Genomic DNA, 17,936 nt, shown 5'->3' with positions numbered 1-17,936 from the left:
ATCAGTCCAAATCCCATAAAAACCCACTTCCCCTTCCTGTCCTTGCCGGATCTTGTTGCCTTTTGTGCCTTGAGAAAGCTTTTGGTGTATTTTCCCTGCCTGTGTATCTGACCTTCTGCTGTTGCCCCTGACTACGAACCGTTGCCGCCTGCCTTGACCTTTTGCTCCGTCTGACCCTGCCTTTGCCTTGTCCTTCTGTACCGCACCTAAATCAGCTGTCTTTGAGGTTGAGCCGTTACTGGAGGATACGACCTGGTTGCTACCGCCGCAGCAATTCCATCCCGCCTTGCGGCGGGCTCTGGTGAAAACCGGTAGTAACTTAGAACCGGTCCCCTGGTATGGTCCACGCCAATCCCTCACTGACACAGAGGATCCACCTCCAGTGCAGTCACCTGCCGCCAGTCCGCACCCTGACAAGGCCGCATCCATCTTCACCCATATTCCATCCAAGTCCGTGGACTCCAGCTGTGTTACTGGCCAGAGCCACATGATGTTACTCCTGTGCATGGATGGGAGCGACCAGTCACGGCACAGAGCTCTGAAAAAAACGCACAGGTGGCCATTCCTTCAGAGCTCATGCGTCAATTACATCATTGGCTGCATATACAGTAAATATCTCCTCAACAGTGCATGTTTAGGATATATTTACAGTACCTATAGGTAAGCCTTATTATAGGCTTACCTATAGGTGCAAACAATCAATGCAAGTTTACTTCCACTTTAAGAGGCAAACATTAAACATTTAAGAGGCAGTTTGTGGGCACAATATCAAGCTCCTGCACACGCTGCTCACATCTCTGTGTCTGTACCTCTGTCTAGGCTGTTGCTTTCAGAGCTACATGTAAGCAGTATGAATGAACTGTGAGCATGCTGGTCAGTGCGCTTGCAGTTCATTTAGACTAAAAGCCCATTTGTAGCAGTGATAGTTGGGACAGATATCTGAATGAATGATGCGGCTGTGCAGGTGAAGCCCCACACAACAAGAACGCCGACCTGCTTGACTTGTGATGCCCAAATATAAGTGGATGCTTTTTATAATAAAATATTACATACAGAAGTACACTATGGGCTACCCATTGTATCTTTTCATGTGATATACCCGGTTGCATCCTACGGGGACCCAGAGACCAGGGTACAGCTTAACCACTTAAGCCCCGGAAGATTTTACCCCCTTCCTGACCAGGGGGTATTTTGCGATTCGGCGACTTTAACAGACAATTGCGCGGTCGTGCGACGCTGTATCTAAACGAATTTGGCGTCCTTTTTTTCCCCACAAATAGAGCTTTCTTTTGGTGGTATTTGATCACCTGTGCGATTTTTTGATCATGCGCTATAAACAAAAAAATAGCGTAAATTTTGCAAAAATAGCAATATTTTTCACATTTTTTTATATGAAATTCCCCCCCCAAAAAAATTTAAAAATCAAAATTTTTTAACATTTTCGGGCCAATTTGTTTGATGCTACCTATGTTTGGTAAAAAAAATCGCAAAAAGGGTATTTTGATTGGTTTGCGCAAAAGTTATCGCGTTTACTAACAAAGGGAAAGATTTTTGTCATTTTTGTTGTTTTTTTTTTAACGCGTAATGGCGGTGATCTGCGATTTTTTTTGCGGTACTGCGACATTGCGGCGGACAGATCGGACCCTTGACTGACATTTTTGACACTTTTGGGGTTACCAGTGACATTTCTACAGTAATCAGTGCTATACATATGCACTGTTACTGTAAAAATACACTGGCAGTGAAGGGGTTAACTTTTTTAGAGGGAGGGGCTATGTGTGTCCCTAGGGGCGTGATTCTAACTGTGATTGGCTGTGGCTTGAGATGTATGAACAGTGATCAACGGTTCTACATAGTAGAACCGTATGATCATCATTCATACATCGGGGAGAATGACAGGCGGCTTGTTTACACTAGCCGCCTGACTTTCTCCCTCTCCCCCAACGATCGCAGAGTGACCGGCGGCGCGCGCTCGCTCGCTAGACCCTCACAGGCTAGAGACGTAGATCTACGTCACTTTGCCTGTGAGGGGCTGACCGCCGACGTAGATAGTCGTGCGGCGGTCGGCAAGTGGTTAATGGTGCAACACCCACATAGGTGAAAGGAGTTGGATACCATTCCACATAAGATCCAGAGGAAAAACATATGGGGACCCAGAAGTTTACCTGCTGTTAGAAGGCTCAATTACCCCTTCATGGGGAAGGAGATGTGGTGAGTGTAACACCATAGGGGGAGATTCAAGCACCATTGTAGAGCACAGGAAGAGCACAGAAGGCACAAAGCACCTTATATAAACCAGCACTGAATGCTGCCATTTGGCATTGATATGTCATTGGACTGATTTCTAAGCGGGGACTATTTGCACATGGCACTTTATGTGCATTTATATTTTATGGCATGTTTGTACAAAGATTATTGCACATTATTGATTTTTCTTGATGGTATCAACTTTATGGAATAGGAACATTCACTAAGGAATACCGTAATTCATAGGAGCTGTTAATATTTTACCGCACAAATAGGTATATTTATTTCCCAGGTGGAAGAATATTCACTGAGCACTGATCACCTCATCACTGCTAATTTTTGCACAAATTTTTTTTTTTTACTTTCTATATTTATTTTATTTTTTTATGAGCAATTGTTTGCACACATATTGATGTTCACACATATTCAAGGAAACACACACAATTTCCAATATTAGTTTAATTTCCAACTACAGTTGTAATATCATTTAGGTGTGGGGAGAACACACCACACCACACACCACAAAAGCACGCCCCTATAGAGTAACGCCATTGCCCTTATTGCCCTTATTGTCCTTATAATACATCCCCTTTTCATATTAATCGATGTTTCGACAAGGCACAAGCTCCTCTTTCTCTTTTTTGGTATATATATATATATATATATATATATATATATATATATATATATATATATATATACACACACACATACATGTACAGTATCTCACAAAAGTGAGTACACAAGTCACATTGTTGTAAATATTTTATTATATCTTTTCATGTGACAACACTGAAGAAATGACACTTTGTTACAATGTAAAGTAGTGAGTGTACAGCTTGTATAACAGTGTAAATTTGCTGTCCCCTCAAAATAATTCAACACACAGCCATTAATGTCTAAACTGCTGGCAATAAAAGTGAGTACAGCCCTAAGTAAAAATATCATCCAAATTGGGCCCAATTAGCCATTTTCCCTTCCCGGGGTCATGTGACTCGTTAGTGTTACAAGGTCCCAGGTGTGAACGGGCAGCAGGTGTGTTAAATTTGATGTTATCACTCTCACTCTCTCATACTGGTCACTGGAAGTTCAAAATGGCACCTCATGGCAAAGAACTCTCTGAGAATCTGAAAAAAAAGAATTGTTGCTCTACTTAAAGATGGCCTAGGCTACAAGAAGATTGCCAAAACCCTAAAACTGAGCTGCAGCACGGTGGCCAAGACCATACAGCGGTTTAACGGGACAGGTTAGAGTCAGAATAGGTCTTGCCATGGTTGACCAAAGAAGTTGAGTGCACGTGCTCAGTGTCATATCCAGAGGTTGTCTTTGGGAAATAGACGTATGAGTGTTGCCAGCATTGCTGCAGAGGATGAAGGGGTGGGGGGTCCGCCTGTCAGTGCTGAGACCATACACCGCACATTGCATTAAATTGGTCTGCATGGCTGTCATCTCAGAAGGAAGCCTCTTCTAAAGATGATGCACAAGAAAGTCCGCAGTTTGCTGAAGACAAGCAGATTAAGGACATGGATTACTGGAACCATGTCCTGTGGTCTGATGAGACCAAGATAAACTTATTTGGTTCAGATGGTGTCAAGCGTGTGTGGCGGCAACCAGGTGAAGAGTACAAAGACAAGTGTGTCTTGCCTATAGTCAAGCATGGTGGTGGCAGTGTCATGGCCTGGGGCTGCATGAGTGCTGCCGTCACTGGGGAGCTACAGTTCATTGAGGGAACCATGAATGCCAACATGAAATTACTTAAGCAGAGCATGATCCCCTCCCTTCGGAGACTGGCCTGCAGGGCAGTAGTCCAACATGATAACAACCCCAAACACACCTCCAAGACGACCACTGTATTGCTAAAGAAGCTGAGGGTAAAGGTGATGGACTGGCCAAGCATGTCTCCAGACCTAAACCCTATTGAGCATCTGTGGAGCATCCTCAAATGGAAGGTGGAGGAGCTCAAGGTCTCTAACATCCACCAGCTCCATGATGTCATCATGGAGGAGTGGAAGAGGACTCCAGTGGCAACCTGTGAAGCTCTGGTGAACTCCATCCCCAAGAGGGTTAAGGCAGTGCTGGAAATAATGGTGGCACACAAAATATTGACACTTTGGTCCCAATTTGGACATTTTCACTTAGTGGTGTACTCACTTTTGTTGCCAGAGGTTTAGACATTAATGGCTGTGTGTTGAGTTATTTTGAGGGGAGAGCAAATTTACACTGTTATACAAGCTGTACACTCACTACTTTACATTGTAGCAAAGTGTAATTTCTTCAGTGTTGTCACATGAAAAGATATATTAAAATACAAACAAAAATGTGAGGGGTGTACTCAATTTTGTGAGATACTATGTGTGTGTGTGTGTCAGTGAGTCCAATAGACTTTATCAAGGCCACCAATAAATTAGGGTGCTTTAAGTGACATTTCAACACACTTCCAGTGCTCAGGTGCCGCTCCCCCATGCACAGCCTCTTACCAGAATAAAATCACAATGCACTTTATTAATTACTGAGGGTCCAGCCAGCTCCAATATGGTAACACTAAAGGGTGTCTCTCTCTTTAACCAACACCCCAATCCACAGGTAATATCCAAATGAAATAAAAGAGAATTCTCAATTGCAATAAAACTTAAAAATTAATTTATTTAAAAGATGATGCACTCTTAGTGGACAAAATTCGAAACACCTTACAAATATGGTCCTCTTACTCCCTTTCCTTCCTTGGGAAAATTACCGCCATTAAAATGACCATACTCCCTAAAATCCTTTACCTGTTTAGATCTCTTCCAATTGCCCTTTCGAAGGGATACATCTCTAAGATCTAATCAATCATAAACAAGTTTGTCTGGAATGGCAGGAGGCCTAGATATAATAAAGCCATACTTTATCAGTCTCACAGGTTGGGAGGCTTGGGCCTCCCGCAGTTGTGGTACTACTATATCTCATGCAGATTGTCTCAGTTAACCCAATGGAGTATCCATACCCCTACTGCCCCTTGGATTAGATTTGAGAAACAATCAGTAGCCCCCTTTCACCCCCCGAGTATACTGTGGTCCACAGGTAATTGGGTGGGCCGGATTTCTGCACGAAATACCATAGTCTCAGACTCAATCAAACTTTGGAATAAGTTTAAAAAGGAGGGGTCTCTGATCTCCAACCCTCCTCCGGGAGCCTCATTCCTTGGAGACCCCAGATTCGTAGAAGCTTTTGTCTCCCCTTCAGATTTTTCACAATGGATAGATAGAAATATTGTTAGACTTTCAGATTTTTATCATGGAGGAGTTTTTCTTCCGTTTGCCCATTTTTCCAATACATATAACATACCAGATTCTGAGAAATCAAACTATCTACTTATTAGACGATTTTTTGAATCATTTCTCCCTAAGCCCTCCGGTTCTCTGGTAACAGGCTTCGAACATATCTGCTCTACAACACCTGGGGGCAGAGGACTCATCTCTATCATGTACAGTGATCTTAACTCTCAACACTTAGATGTTAAATTATCATATATGCTTAAATGGGAGACCGACCTTGATGCGGTGTACTCGGTTGGTGAATTGAATCAAATGTGGTTGAACTTGCGCAAATGCACCAGATCCCTTTCTATTAGAGAGACGGCAGTTAAGCTATTCACCAGATGGTATTACACGCCAGTCCAATTAAATAAATTCTTTCCAGACACCCCCCCCCCCCCCCCATGTGCTTTCGTGGTTGTCCAGACCTTGGAACACTCTTACACATATTTTGGGATTGTGACAGGGTCAAACAAGTATGGTCCAAACTGTTCAAGATTGTGGACAAGATGGCCGGTAAGAGACTTGAGCTGACACACTTCCACTGCATATTATTCCAGAACGTACAAGATACGCCCTCCCAATTCCTACAACTTATCCACACTATCTGTGTTGCAGCTCACTGGACAATTGCTCCTCACTGGAAGAAAAACTTTGTCCCCTTACCACAGGTTCTTAGTAGAATTGAAGAAATAAGACATATGGAGTATCTACAACATTCCATTACTAACACCAAACACATATATGACCTTAAGTGGAACCCTTGGTTCACGTACAAAGCCTCACAAATTGATGCACCTCCAAACACTCCCTAATACTATATCTTAGCATTAACCTTTACCTCAATACACAGATTGTCCATTACTGAGTTCTATTGACATTGTTATACTTAAATGTTTTGCTATTACTGATGATGTTACAGTTGGTTTATCTAAAAGAAGAAGAGAACCTTTTTTTTGGGATTTATATTTTCATATTTATATAACAAAACTCTATATACGATGTATGGAAGTTTTATTATGCATTGTATATTTTGTACTGAAAAAAACACTTTCAATAAACGTTTTTAGACAAAAAAAAAGATGATGCACTCACATGCACCCCTGCAGAACTGGCTGTGTGATGACGTCACAGAGCAGCTCTACTGATGCGTTTCCCCTGAGTAAGCATCTTCAGGAAAGGAAATATGAAGATTTATGTTTTCATAGTCAAATTGATCAAGTTCCACCAGCTTCTGTTTGTAATTGTTATACATGTTTTGTATGTGTAGCACCCTACAGGTAGGTGCTAGGTAAAATATAGTGGGCCTTGTCTGCCTAACAGCAGGGCCATGATTTCTTTTGGTCAAGTTGTCATGGTTCCCAGGTGTGTCTGCTTAGAGGGGAGTCTCCCCACTGGCTCTGTGAGAGGCTTCTCATTGGGAGTGGAGGAAACCCAATCAGGGACACATTCAGGCTTGTATCTACCCAGAAGGCAGATTCAGGCGCAGAGGATTCTGGGAGTGGGTATAAGTTTCAGGGGAGTGCATGACTCAGCGTCTTTGGCGGGAGCAGAGTCCCAGGAGGGAGAGAAGGGCTGTCTCTCCTCCTGTCAGAGGAAGTGGATGTCTCTGGGTGCTGCATTGAGCTGAAGGGGATCCGGTGTGCCGAGAACCAGCGGAGATAGAGAGGGGTTCAGTCCCAGGAAAGCCTACAAAGGTTGTGAGTACTGAGAATTGCCCCTGTGGGTCTTCCTAGTGTTGAAGGGGACCACTCCGGAGAAGGTCCTGGGGATCCAGGAGTCAGCTATCTGTGAAAGGGGTGCCTGGTCTGAGAACCCTGAAGTATTAGAGGGGGTACCTAGTCAGAGAACCCTGAAGTATTAGAGAGGGTACCTAGTCAGAGGACCCTGAAGTGTGAAAGGGGGCGCCTGCAGTTTGGCACCTGAAGAGTCAGTGCACAGTATAGAGTGTGCCAGTTGAGAGTTGCCGCAGTACAGGAATTTACAAAGAACTACCTCAAGCTAGCGCAAGGCTGGAGGGAGTTGTTTAGTGACTTTTGAGCAAAGCAGTGTCAGAAGTCAAGTATTCTACAGTCCTGGATCTTCTGAATTAAAGTCGAGGTTCCAGCACAACTTTCAGTGTTACAGTGTATTCAAGCGTCAGGAAGCGTTGGCTGGCGTCAAGACAGCGCTAACAGGCATTTTCGCTAGAAGAGTCCCAAAATTGTACCTAGTTGAACCCAAAGGAGTATCCCACTCATTCCCTTCTCCCATCCCCTAAAATACAATAAAACAACAAAACAAAGATGCCGGAGTTATCAATGTCTCAGTTCTCACACCCAGGGTCGCAGCTCACATGGGCTGGAGAGGTAACCGGTAACAATGGCAGACCCACATCAGGCCCAATGCCTGGAAAACCTGCTACATATGGATAACACCACTATTGAGGAAATTGGCATGCGGGGGTTCTCTTTTTTGAGAGGGATTAAAATGTTGGTTTATTTTCGTGAACTCTGCAAAACGTTTAGTTAAAACAAATTAAAAAAAAATATTGTAGACTACGAACACATGCTTAGGAGTGCTCATTGTAGTTCTTTAAATTGACCACTACATGTGGCCATATTTAACCACTTCCATACCGAGTCATAGTAATATGACGTCGGCAAAGTGGTTGCCTAGATCCGGGCCGCCGTCATATGACGTCGGCCCGTTCTAGCAGCCAGTGCGCGCCCCCGGCGGCGAGCAGCGGCGCGATCAGGGATGAGGCTCGTCCTTCGGACATAGCCCATCCCTGATCAAGGCAAACAGCCAATAGAAATTGGCTGTTTACCACGTGATCGGCTGTGTCAATCACAGCCGATCACATGAGCGGCTCCAGCACGAGCCGCTCGTTCTCTCTGCAATGCGCGCCCCCGGGGGCGCGCAGAGCAGCGATCGGGGACGAGGCTCGTCCCTCGGACAGCGTCGATCCCCGATCTAGGTAAAGAGCCAATGAAATTGGCTCTTTACCACGTGACCGGCTGTGTCCAATCACAGCCGGTCACAAATGTCAACAGAGAACACGGTAACTAGCTGTCACCGTGTTCTCCTCCTCACACACTGATCCTGTGTGAGGAAGAGAGTGTGGTAACAGCTAGTTACCAACTACAGTGCACCCTAAACACACTGATTGCCCCCCCCCCCCAATAAAGAGCACCTGTCACTAGCCCATCAAAGTACCCGAGTACCTGTCACCAGCCCATCAGGTACTCAGATGACAGGTACTTGGGTACTCTGATGGGCTGGTGACAGGTACTCGGGTACTTTGATGACAGGTACTCTGATGACGGATACTCTGATGACAGGTACTCGGGTACTCTGACGGGTACTCGGGTACTCTGATGACAGGTACTCGGGTACTCTGATGACAGGTACTCGGGTACTCTGATGACGGGTACTCGGGTACTCTGATGACGGGTACTCGGGTACTCTGATGACAGGTACGCGGGTACTCTGATGACAGGTACTCGGGTACTCTGATGACAGGTACTCGGGTACTCTGATGACAGGTACTCAGGTACTCTGATGACGGGTACTCGGGTACTCTGATGACAGGTACTCGGGTACTCTGATGACAGGTACTCGGGTACTTTGAGTACCTGTCAACGGAGTACCCGTCATCAGAGTACCTGAGTACCTGTCACCTACCCATCAGAGTACCCGAGTACCTTCCACCCGCTCATCAGAGTACCTGACGCCTGCTCATCAGTACCCATCACTACTCATCAGTACTCATCAGTACCTATCACGTATCAGTACTGATCATCAGTACCCATCAGTACAGTATCACCTATCACCTATCAGTCAGTGAGTACTACTCATCAGTACCTATCACCTGCCTGTCACCTGCCCATCAGAGTACCCGAGTACCTGTCACCTGCCTATCGGAGTACCGAGTACCTGCCACCTGCTCATCAGTACCAGAGTACCTGTCACCTGCCTGTCACCTGCCCAACAAAGTACCCGAGTACCTGTCACCCTTCATACAGCCACCATGTCCAAGTCCAAAAAGGTTTATATACGTCCTCCGTTTAAACCTAAATACCAGTGTTATGGCAGCAGATAGCTGCCATAACCCTTGTATTTTTTTAAACGGTGGACGGTTGGCTTTCCGATAAGGGTGGTCCCAGCGGCGGATTCGCCGTGGGATCACCCTTCCGGGATGGTGGAAGAGGCGCCCCCCCCCCCCCTCCCGACGCGTTCCGGTCCTTTTCCTCGCTTACCGGACCCGCCGGCAGCGGGGAAAGCGATCCGGTCCCGAATCCTCACAGACAGGATGTCGAGCGAGGGCAAGCTTGCCCTCACTTGACTCTATGGTCTTGGAGGACCGGAGCTACGGAAAATGTTGTTGCCTAGCAACCGGTTTAAAGGTCCTTTTTTTTTTTTTTTCATTTTATATAATAATTTTTTTTTTTTTTCTATCTTTTAGTGTACTTGTGAGATCTGAGGACTTTTTGACCCCAGATCTCACAAAAAAAGAGGTCCTGTCGTGCCTATTTCTATTACGAGGAATATTTTCATTTCTTTTAATAGAAATAAAAATGATCAATTTTTTTTTTTTTAAACGGTGTAAAAATAAAAAATAATAAATAAAATAAATAGAAAAAAAAAAAAAAAAAATTAAAGCGCCCTGTCCCCGTTAGCTCGCGCGCAGAAGCGAACGCATACAGAAACCCCGCCCACATATGTAAACGGTGTTCAAACCACACATGTGAGGTATCGCCTCGATCGTTAGAGCAAGGGGAATAATTTGAGCCCTAGACCTTCTCTGTAACTCAAAGATGGCAACCTGTAGAAATTTTTAAATTATCGCCTATGGGGATTTTTAAGTACCAAAGTTTGTCGCCATTCCGTGAGCGTGCGCAATTTTGAAACATGTAGATATCTGAATGAATCCGCGCTAAGGATATCAAAGGACAAGTGAGGTGTGTGCACAAAGAAGCTGCAGCCTCCCTAAACTATAGCCAACAGACTATATAATTAAATGTGTAAAATAAAGGGTGATGGCGCTGCTTCTTATAAGGTGCAAGTAAATATAAGTTATTAAATATTATTAAATATATAGCATAGGTGTGATTGAGGAATGGGTGAGATTAAAAATCAATGACCAAGTAAAAAAATATATATATGCCCAGTTAGAAAATATGTTGTTATAAGGAGTATAAAACCTTCTTATAAAATTTGAGGTATAAATTATGACCACCAGAGGGCGTAATGTAAAGTACAGACTACAACCGGAATAAATTATAATAAATATATGACAATGAATAAATTGATAAAAATTCAAGCAGTGCTGATTCAACAAGTGATGATATAAATAGTGGTGGGTCAAAAAGTACAAAAATGGTAAATAAAGTGCAAGTGTGCAAGAAAATGAATAAATATTAGATGTGCGGGAAACTGTTATGCACAGGATGAACGTGCAAAAAAGCAGTTGTTATAAAGTGCGATATGATAACTATACATATAATCAAGTGGGTGAAAGATAAATGAATGTGCAAAACAATTATTTGCGGGTGAATACAAAGGTGCGGGAAACTTATTCCTGCAAAATACAAAAGTGGTATTCAATCAGTCCATATAAATGATATGTCCATAAATAAGTGATTGTGACCACGGATAAGGTGAACAGGTATCTTACGGTGACCCCCAGATGGGTGACTGGTGAGTGGTGGGGTGGCCCCTAGTAGAAAGACCTACTCACCAGACGTACCCACCCCACACAGGGGTATAGAGCGGGTACAGTAGAGGTATCTCGTTAGATCCTGGCTCTGTATGGTGATTCCCTTCTTGGGGAGATGTAATGTGGGGTCCGGAGTTCCTTAAATTGGGGTCCGGTAGTGGGATCCTATACAAATGGTGTAGTATCCAGAAGTTCGTGGGTTGGTCAAATGTGGCCACTCAAGGGTATAGAGATGGAAGGATTCATGGAAAAAGAGAGCTCGATAGTGTGATATCGTTTATAAGCGTTTTATTTATCCAGCAGCAAAAAAAATGGGTACTCACATGTACAAAATGATATAACAGCGAGGTATCGGCGTCCCGGAACGCAATGCGTTCCAAATAGAGACCGGAACCTGGAAGTGACGCAATGGCGCTGTACGCGTTTCGTCATGTGACGTCTTCTGCAGCAACCAAACATGACATGTTGGGTATCTATTTACTCGGCGTAACATTATCTTCACATTATGGAAAACAATTGGGCTAACTTTACTGGTTTCTTATTTTTTAATTAAAAAAAGTGAATTTTTTCCAAAAAAATTGCGTTTGGAAGACCGCTGCGCAAATACGGTGTGATAAAAAATATTGCAATAATCTCCATTTTATTCTCTAGGGTCTCTGCTAAAAAAATATATATAATGTTTGGGGGTTCTAAGCAGTTTTCTAGCAAAACAACTGATTTTAGCTTGTAAACACCAAATGTCAAAAATAGGCCTAGGCAAGTGGCTAGGATGCATGATGATGCTCCTTGGATGTTAGGCCCCTCTATACGGCTAGGCTGTGAAAAAGTCTCACACATGTGGTATTGCCATACTCAGGAGGAGTGGCAGAATGTATTTTGGGGTGTCATTTTTGCTGTGTACATGCTATGTGTTAGGAATATCCTATAAATTGACAACTTTGTGTAAAAAAAAAAAGTTTTCATTTTTTTCCCACATTTCCCAAAAACCTGTGGAAAAAAATGATATGTTCAAACGACCCATAATGCCTCATAGAATATACGTTGGAGTGTTTGCTTTCCAAAATGGGGTCATTTTGTGGACTTTTCCATTGTATTGGTGCTCTAGGGCCTTGAAAAGTGTGATAGGTAGTAAGAAAGTTTTATGTGTATTTATGCTCCTAGAAAGCCTGAATGTGCTTCTTGGACGTGGAGTCTCTTTTTGTGGCCAGGCTGTGTAAAAGTCTCACACATGTGATATCGCCATACTCGGAAGGAGTAGCAGAATGTATTTTTGGGTGTAATTTTTGCTGTGTACATGCTATGTGTTAGAAATAGCTTATAAATTGACAACTTTGTGGGAAAAAAAAGAAAAAAAAATTTTCTTCTTCATTTTCCCAAGAATAGTGGGAAAAAATTACAACTTCAAAAAACTCACTATGCCTCTTACTAAATACCTTGGACTGTCTACTTTACAAAAAGGGGTCATTTGGTCGGTATTTGTACTGTCCTGACATTTCAGGGCCTCAAGAAAGGAGATAGGCAGTCAGTACATCTGGTGTGATCAATTTTCAGTAATTGGTACCATAGCTTCTAGACTCAATAACTTTCACACAGACTAAATAATATACACTAATTTGGGTTAATTTTACCAGAGACATGTAGCAGTATACATTTTGGTCCAAATTTATGAAGAAAAATTAATTTTTTGCAAAATTTTATAATTGAAACTAAAAAAAAGTGTTTTTTTTTCAAAATTTTTGCTCTTTTTTTGCATATATCACGAAAAAAAAAACCCCCAGTTGTGTTCAAATACCACCAAAAGAAACCTCTATTTGTGTGAAAAAAATGATAAAAATTTTGTTTGGTTACAGTGTAGCATGACTGAGCAATTGTCATTCAAAGTGTGAGAGTGCTGAAAGCTGAAAATTGGTCTGGGCAGGAAGGGTGTCTAACTGCTCTGTATGGAAGCGGTTAAAGCGGTAATAAACCACTGAATGTTTTTTTTTGTACCCTGCAAGGTAAACTTACCTTAGAACGAAGCCCTTCCCACACCGAGTTGTCATCGCTACAGGCACTCCCATCTTCACCCAGCTTCCTTCCAGGTTCGTGGACTCCAGCTGTGTGACTGTGGGAGCCGCAGTTTACTGCATATGGTGGCTGTTCCTTCAGAGCGCATGCACCAGTGATGTCACTGGCTGCATATATAGTAAATATCTCCTAAACAGTGCACCTTTAGGAGATATTTACACTACCTATAGGTAAGCCTTATTATAGGCTTACCTATAAATAAAAGTCACGTGTGTGAGTTTACTCCCTGTGAGTAGACAGTATACAGTCAGTGCCTAGGTAGCCGCTAGAGGTCCCACTATTAGTGAGTGGAGTGTACCATAGATAGCTAGGAAGGGCCAGCTCTGCCCCTGCCTGAGATGGAGTTGGTCATGGAGAGCAGTGCAAGGAAGATGCACATAGGATTAGTGCACAGATCCTAAATAAACACACAAAGCATGCCAAGTTGCATGTATGAATACATTCTTCTTATATTTAGACAATATCAGTGAGCCTAGGGAAGAAGGAAGGAAGAGAGCAGCCAGACAAGCCTGGCACCATTGTAATCTCAGGGGGAGTTTGGGAGAGCAGGCACAAAATCCAACATGGTAGATCACTTAATTTCCAAGAATGGTCATTGGGGGTGTCTGCTTCAACTAATAGGCATGATGATTATTGTAGGTCTGATACTCCAGAGGGGTGTAACTGTAAAAATAGGAGCATAGTTTGTTGGTGAATGCCTTACTTTTCATGTTTCATTTATTTCTGTTGTCTCTCTTTCAGTGGATTACTTTGACTTTGCTGCACTCATGGTCCAGACTCAGAAGCCAAAAGGGGAATATGTATTTGATTACAGTGGCAGTGAGTTGTACCATGTGGATCTGGATAGTAAGCAGGTAGTATGGACTCTACCTGGCTTAGATAAATGCATGACATATGATGTACAGAATGCTCTGCAAAATATGAAAGTAGGAAGACACAACCTGGATATAATAATGGTGCATTCAAACCATACGCCAGCAACCAGCGGTAAGGACTCCATTTTGCAATTTGCAACAAATATTTGGAATATTATTCTTTTTTTATTACAGGTATTTATATAGTGCCAACAGTTTATGCAGCACTTTACATATACTGTATATTGTATATTCACATCAGTCCCTGCCCTCAAGTAGCTTACAGTCTAAGGACCCTACCGTACATTCACACATACTTGGGCCAGTTTAGACTGGAGCCAATTAACCTGACAACATTTGGAGTGTGGGAGGGAACCGGAGTACCCGGAGGAAACCCACACAGGTACAGGGAGAACATGCAAACTCCAGATAGGTAGTGTCATGGTTGGGATTTGAACTGATGACCCTAGTGCTGCCAGGCATCAGTGCTTCCTCTGTCTTGTGCATAATATTGTGTATTTCATTGTTTGCTTTGTATACATGTTTTAACTAAAAATTGTTACCAAATATTAAACAAAAATAATTCTAATGGGGTTAGAGTTTGAAATATATAGTATTTATGGGTATTAAATAAAATAACTGTACAGTCTACATTAATAATTTAATAACCCTTACAGGTAAGTGCAATGTCCCAGAGCTAAATTGGAGTCCTAGGCATATTGTATGAAATAAGACTATGTTTGTCCCCAAATTAAGTGATCAGTAAGTTCTGTATAACAAACCATAGAATTTATTCTTCTCAGTCAGTATCATGAAAAAACAGGAACAAATCCTTCTATGCAGATGCATTTAGGAAAAGTTTATACTGTACATTTATAAAATGACTTTTATGTAATTACATTTTTTCTAGAACATACTTTTTTTTTACAAATAAATATATCATACAGGATATATTAGTGACACTTAATTGGCAAATCATGATGGGCTTTCTGGTAAGGAAGCTCAGCACTGCCTGCATGCTTGTTGCCTACCTGTGTATAACTGACTAATTCAGATCTCTTCTAGAGGGGAGGTGCCCCCCCCCCCCCCCGTGTCTATCTGAAGTCTATGTAATCTTACATCTTCTCCAATTCAGACCTGTTTCACAGCAAGGCCATGACATATATGGATCTACAAAGAGCTGACCTTCTGAGCTCACCACAAGTGCTACATAGGGAATATCGATATATCTTCACCTGATTGAAAATAACATACACATATTTCCTTTAAACTGTCATTTTAGAGGGCAACCCAGTAAAGCTACCCATAGATCCTTGGGAAAATTAAACCATCTTTATGTGGACAATTTGCCAGCCTGCTTATTATTTTGACATGTTTGTCTGCAGCAAACTGTAGCTTGTGGTACAGTGTGAGCAAATCACAAGGCCTTCCTAGTCTGGTCACCACAAAGCTGAAATGGGGGGAGCCAGAAAGTTTGTGCAATATAGACATTTTAGCCCTTAAATGGAAGGATAAGTGGGATGTCTCTGTCCTTTCTTCCATCCATGAAGACACCTCAGTGGAAATCCAGGGGAGGCACAGTCTGGTTCAAAAACTACTTTGTGTGCATGACTATAATTATATTTATGGGAGGTGTAGATTATAATGGCCAAATGACAAAACCCTACCTGGCAACTAGAAGATCCATCCACAGGTATAAAAAAGTGTCCATCTACCTGTTCTAATTGGCCATATACAACTCCTATGTCTTCCACAGGCCCACAAGAAGTGCTCTTTCCTAAATTACCAAAAAAAGGTTTTAACAGCCCTTATTTACTGGCTAGGTCCTTTTCTTTGATGTAGTCAGCAGGCTGCATGAGAGACACTTCCCTACTATGCTCCCTTAACCTTTTACCGAAAACAGCCTGCACCCCCCCCCCCCCCCAAAAAAAATGCAGTGTATGCACCAAAGATGGAGTAAGGCATGACACACTTTACTATTGTCCCCAATGTCCCTCCCAACCTGACCTCTGCATAGTAGACTACTTCTGTTGCTACCATACCTCACTACGATATTAGTGAAGGCATAGTGAAGTTGTTTCTCCTTTGTCTAACTACCCGCATTTTACCTGTATCTGATGTTATGTGTACTGACCATTTGTCTGTTTTATCAACCATGTTTCTGCCTGCTGCCTGGATGGACCATTTGCCTATATACTAACCATGTCTCTGTCTGCCACCTGAATTGAAACTGACCTGTTATTGACCATGTTTCTGCCTGCCGCCTGGACTGATCTTTTTTCTGCATATTGAACATGTCCCTGCCTGCCTCCAGAACTGACCCTGGCCTCATTTTTGACCATATTTCTACATGCCACCTGGACTGATTTTACAAATGCGAACTGATCACGTCTCTGCCAGCAGCCCAAACTGACCTTGGCCTAGTAATTGACCACATTTCTGGCTGCTGCCTGGACTGATACTCTACTTGCATACAAACCATGCCTTCCACCAAAACGGACCCTGGTCTGTTTATCAACCACATTTCTGTTTGCCACCTGGACTGATCTTTTGCTTGCATACTGACCACATCTATGCCTGCCGCCTGAACTGACCCTGGTCTGTTTATTGACCTTTTTTTTTGCATGCTGCCTGGACCAATCTTTTGGCTATTTGCTGGCCATGTCTCTGCCTGCTGCCTGTGCTGACCCTTGCCTGTTAATCAACCATGTTCTTGCCTGCTGCCTGTATTAATCATTTGCCTGTTTTCTGAACACGTCTCTCTCTAGCACCAGTACTGACCCATCTGCATGTCCCACCGACTACATTCCTGCAAGACACCAGTCCGATCTTCTATGGACAACTGCACTAAGAGAACCACAGGTACTCTTTTGTTCACCCTTTGTTCAGTCTTCTGTACTTTCTGGTCAGTGAACATTGAAATGTTCTCTTCAGTCAGGCATGTGCCATTAAATCAAGCCTGCTTTGCTTTTAGGAACAAGGTCTACTGTAAGGGAAGCTACACTATGCTATATTCGCTAACCCCCTGTACATAGGTGACTATTACAGCATATTGTTTCTACACAGTGTTGGTTGATTTTTCTAATACACAAGATATAATTGCTACAAATATATATATGATCTACTATTGGTGCAATTAGCAAAGAAAAGTGCATACTGCCTGAGGACGCTCGTTAAGCGAAATGCATTGTGGTCAATGCTAACCCGGAAGTAACACACAGAGGCATTCGGAACAGAGGCTGGGATACACATCCACCGCCGCAATACAAAGAAAGGGGGAAAGGAGATACAGGGTGCTGCAGATCCCCGGAGAATATCTTCCTAAGACCCAAAAAAACGATTTTGTACTGCCGAATTGCCCAGTGCCAGGAGGGCACAACAAATAGTAAGAGGCTAATTGTCACCTTATAGTGTATGTTTTTTGGAGAATAAAACAGTATTTCACTATTGGAGGCTATTTGTTCTTCTATATCTTTATGTGTATGGGGGGACTACATGGTCCAACTCGAGTAATATAGGAGCCAGAGATCCAAGCAATCGAGGAGAGGTCTGATCCACCCAATAAAGGGATCACAGGCGTTGGGGGTCCTTGTGACCTGCTGCTAGCTGGTAAGAGGCCACGGTTGTCACATCCCAGCACCTGGAGCACTGTGAATGGATTAATAAGAATTCACCAAGCACAATTTTGATTGCATGCTATTGCTTGGACTTTTAAACACTACTTGGAGCACATTTATATATTTATACTTTTTTATATATTCTTATGTGATTTTT

At 42.9% G+C, this 17,936-nt stretch overlaps 1 protein-coding gene across 1 annotated transcript in view; it reads left to right on the top strand.

The window, feature by feature from the left end:
- LOC309560439 (HLA class II histocompatibility antigen, DQ alpha 2 chain-like) overlaps nt 1-17,936 on the top strand; it is a gene marked incomplete at its 3' end in the record, with an annotated part of 36,746 nt that overhangs the window by 6,272 nt on the left and 12,538 nt on the right. Inside the window, exon 2 of the mRNA XM_082264073.1 lies at nt 14,050-14,295. Coding sequence (XP_082120199.1) covers nt 14,050-14,295 — 246 coding nt within the window. The remainder of the gene's footprint in view (nt 1-14,049; nt 14,296-17,936) is intronic.

Source organism: Pelophylax lessonae, assembly GCF_965119305.1.
Source record: "Pelophylax lessonae genome assembly, chromosome: 7".
Taxonomy (NCBI): Eukaryota; Metazoa; Chordata; class Amphibia; order Anura; family Ranidae; genus Pelophylax; species Pelophylax lessonae.
Note: the sequence above shows the minus strand (reverse complement) of the source record. Positions and strands in the feature narration are given on the sequence as shown.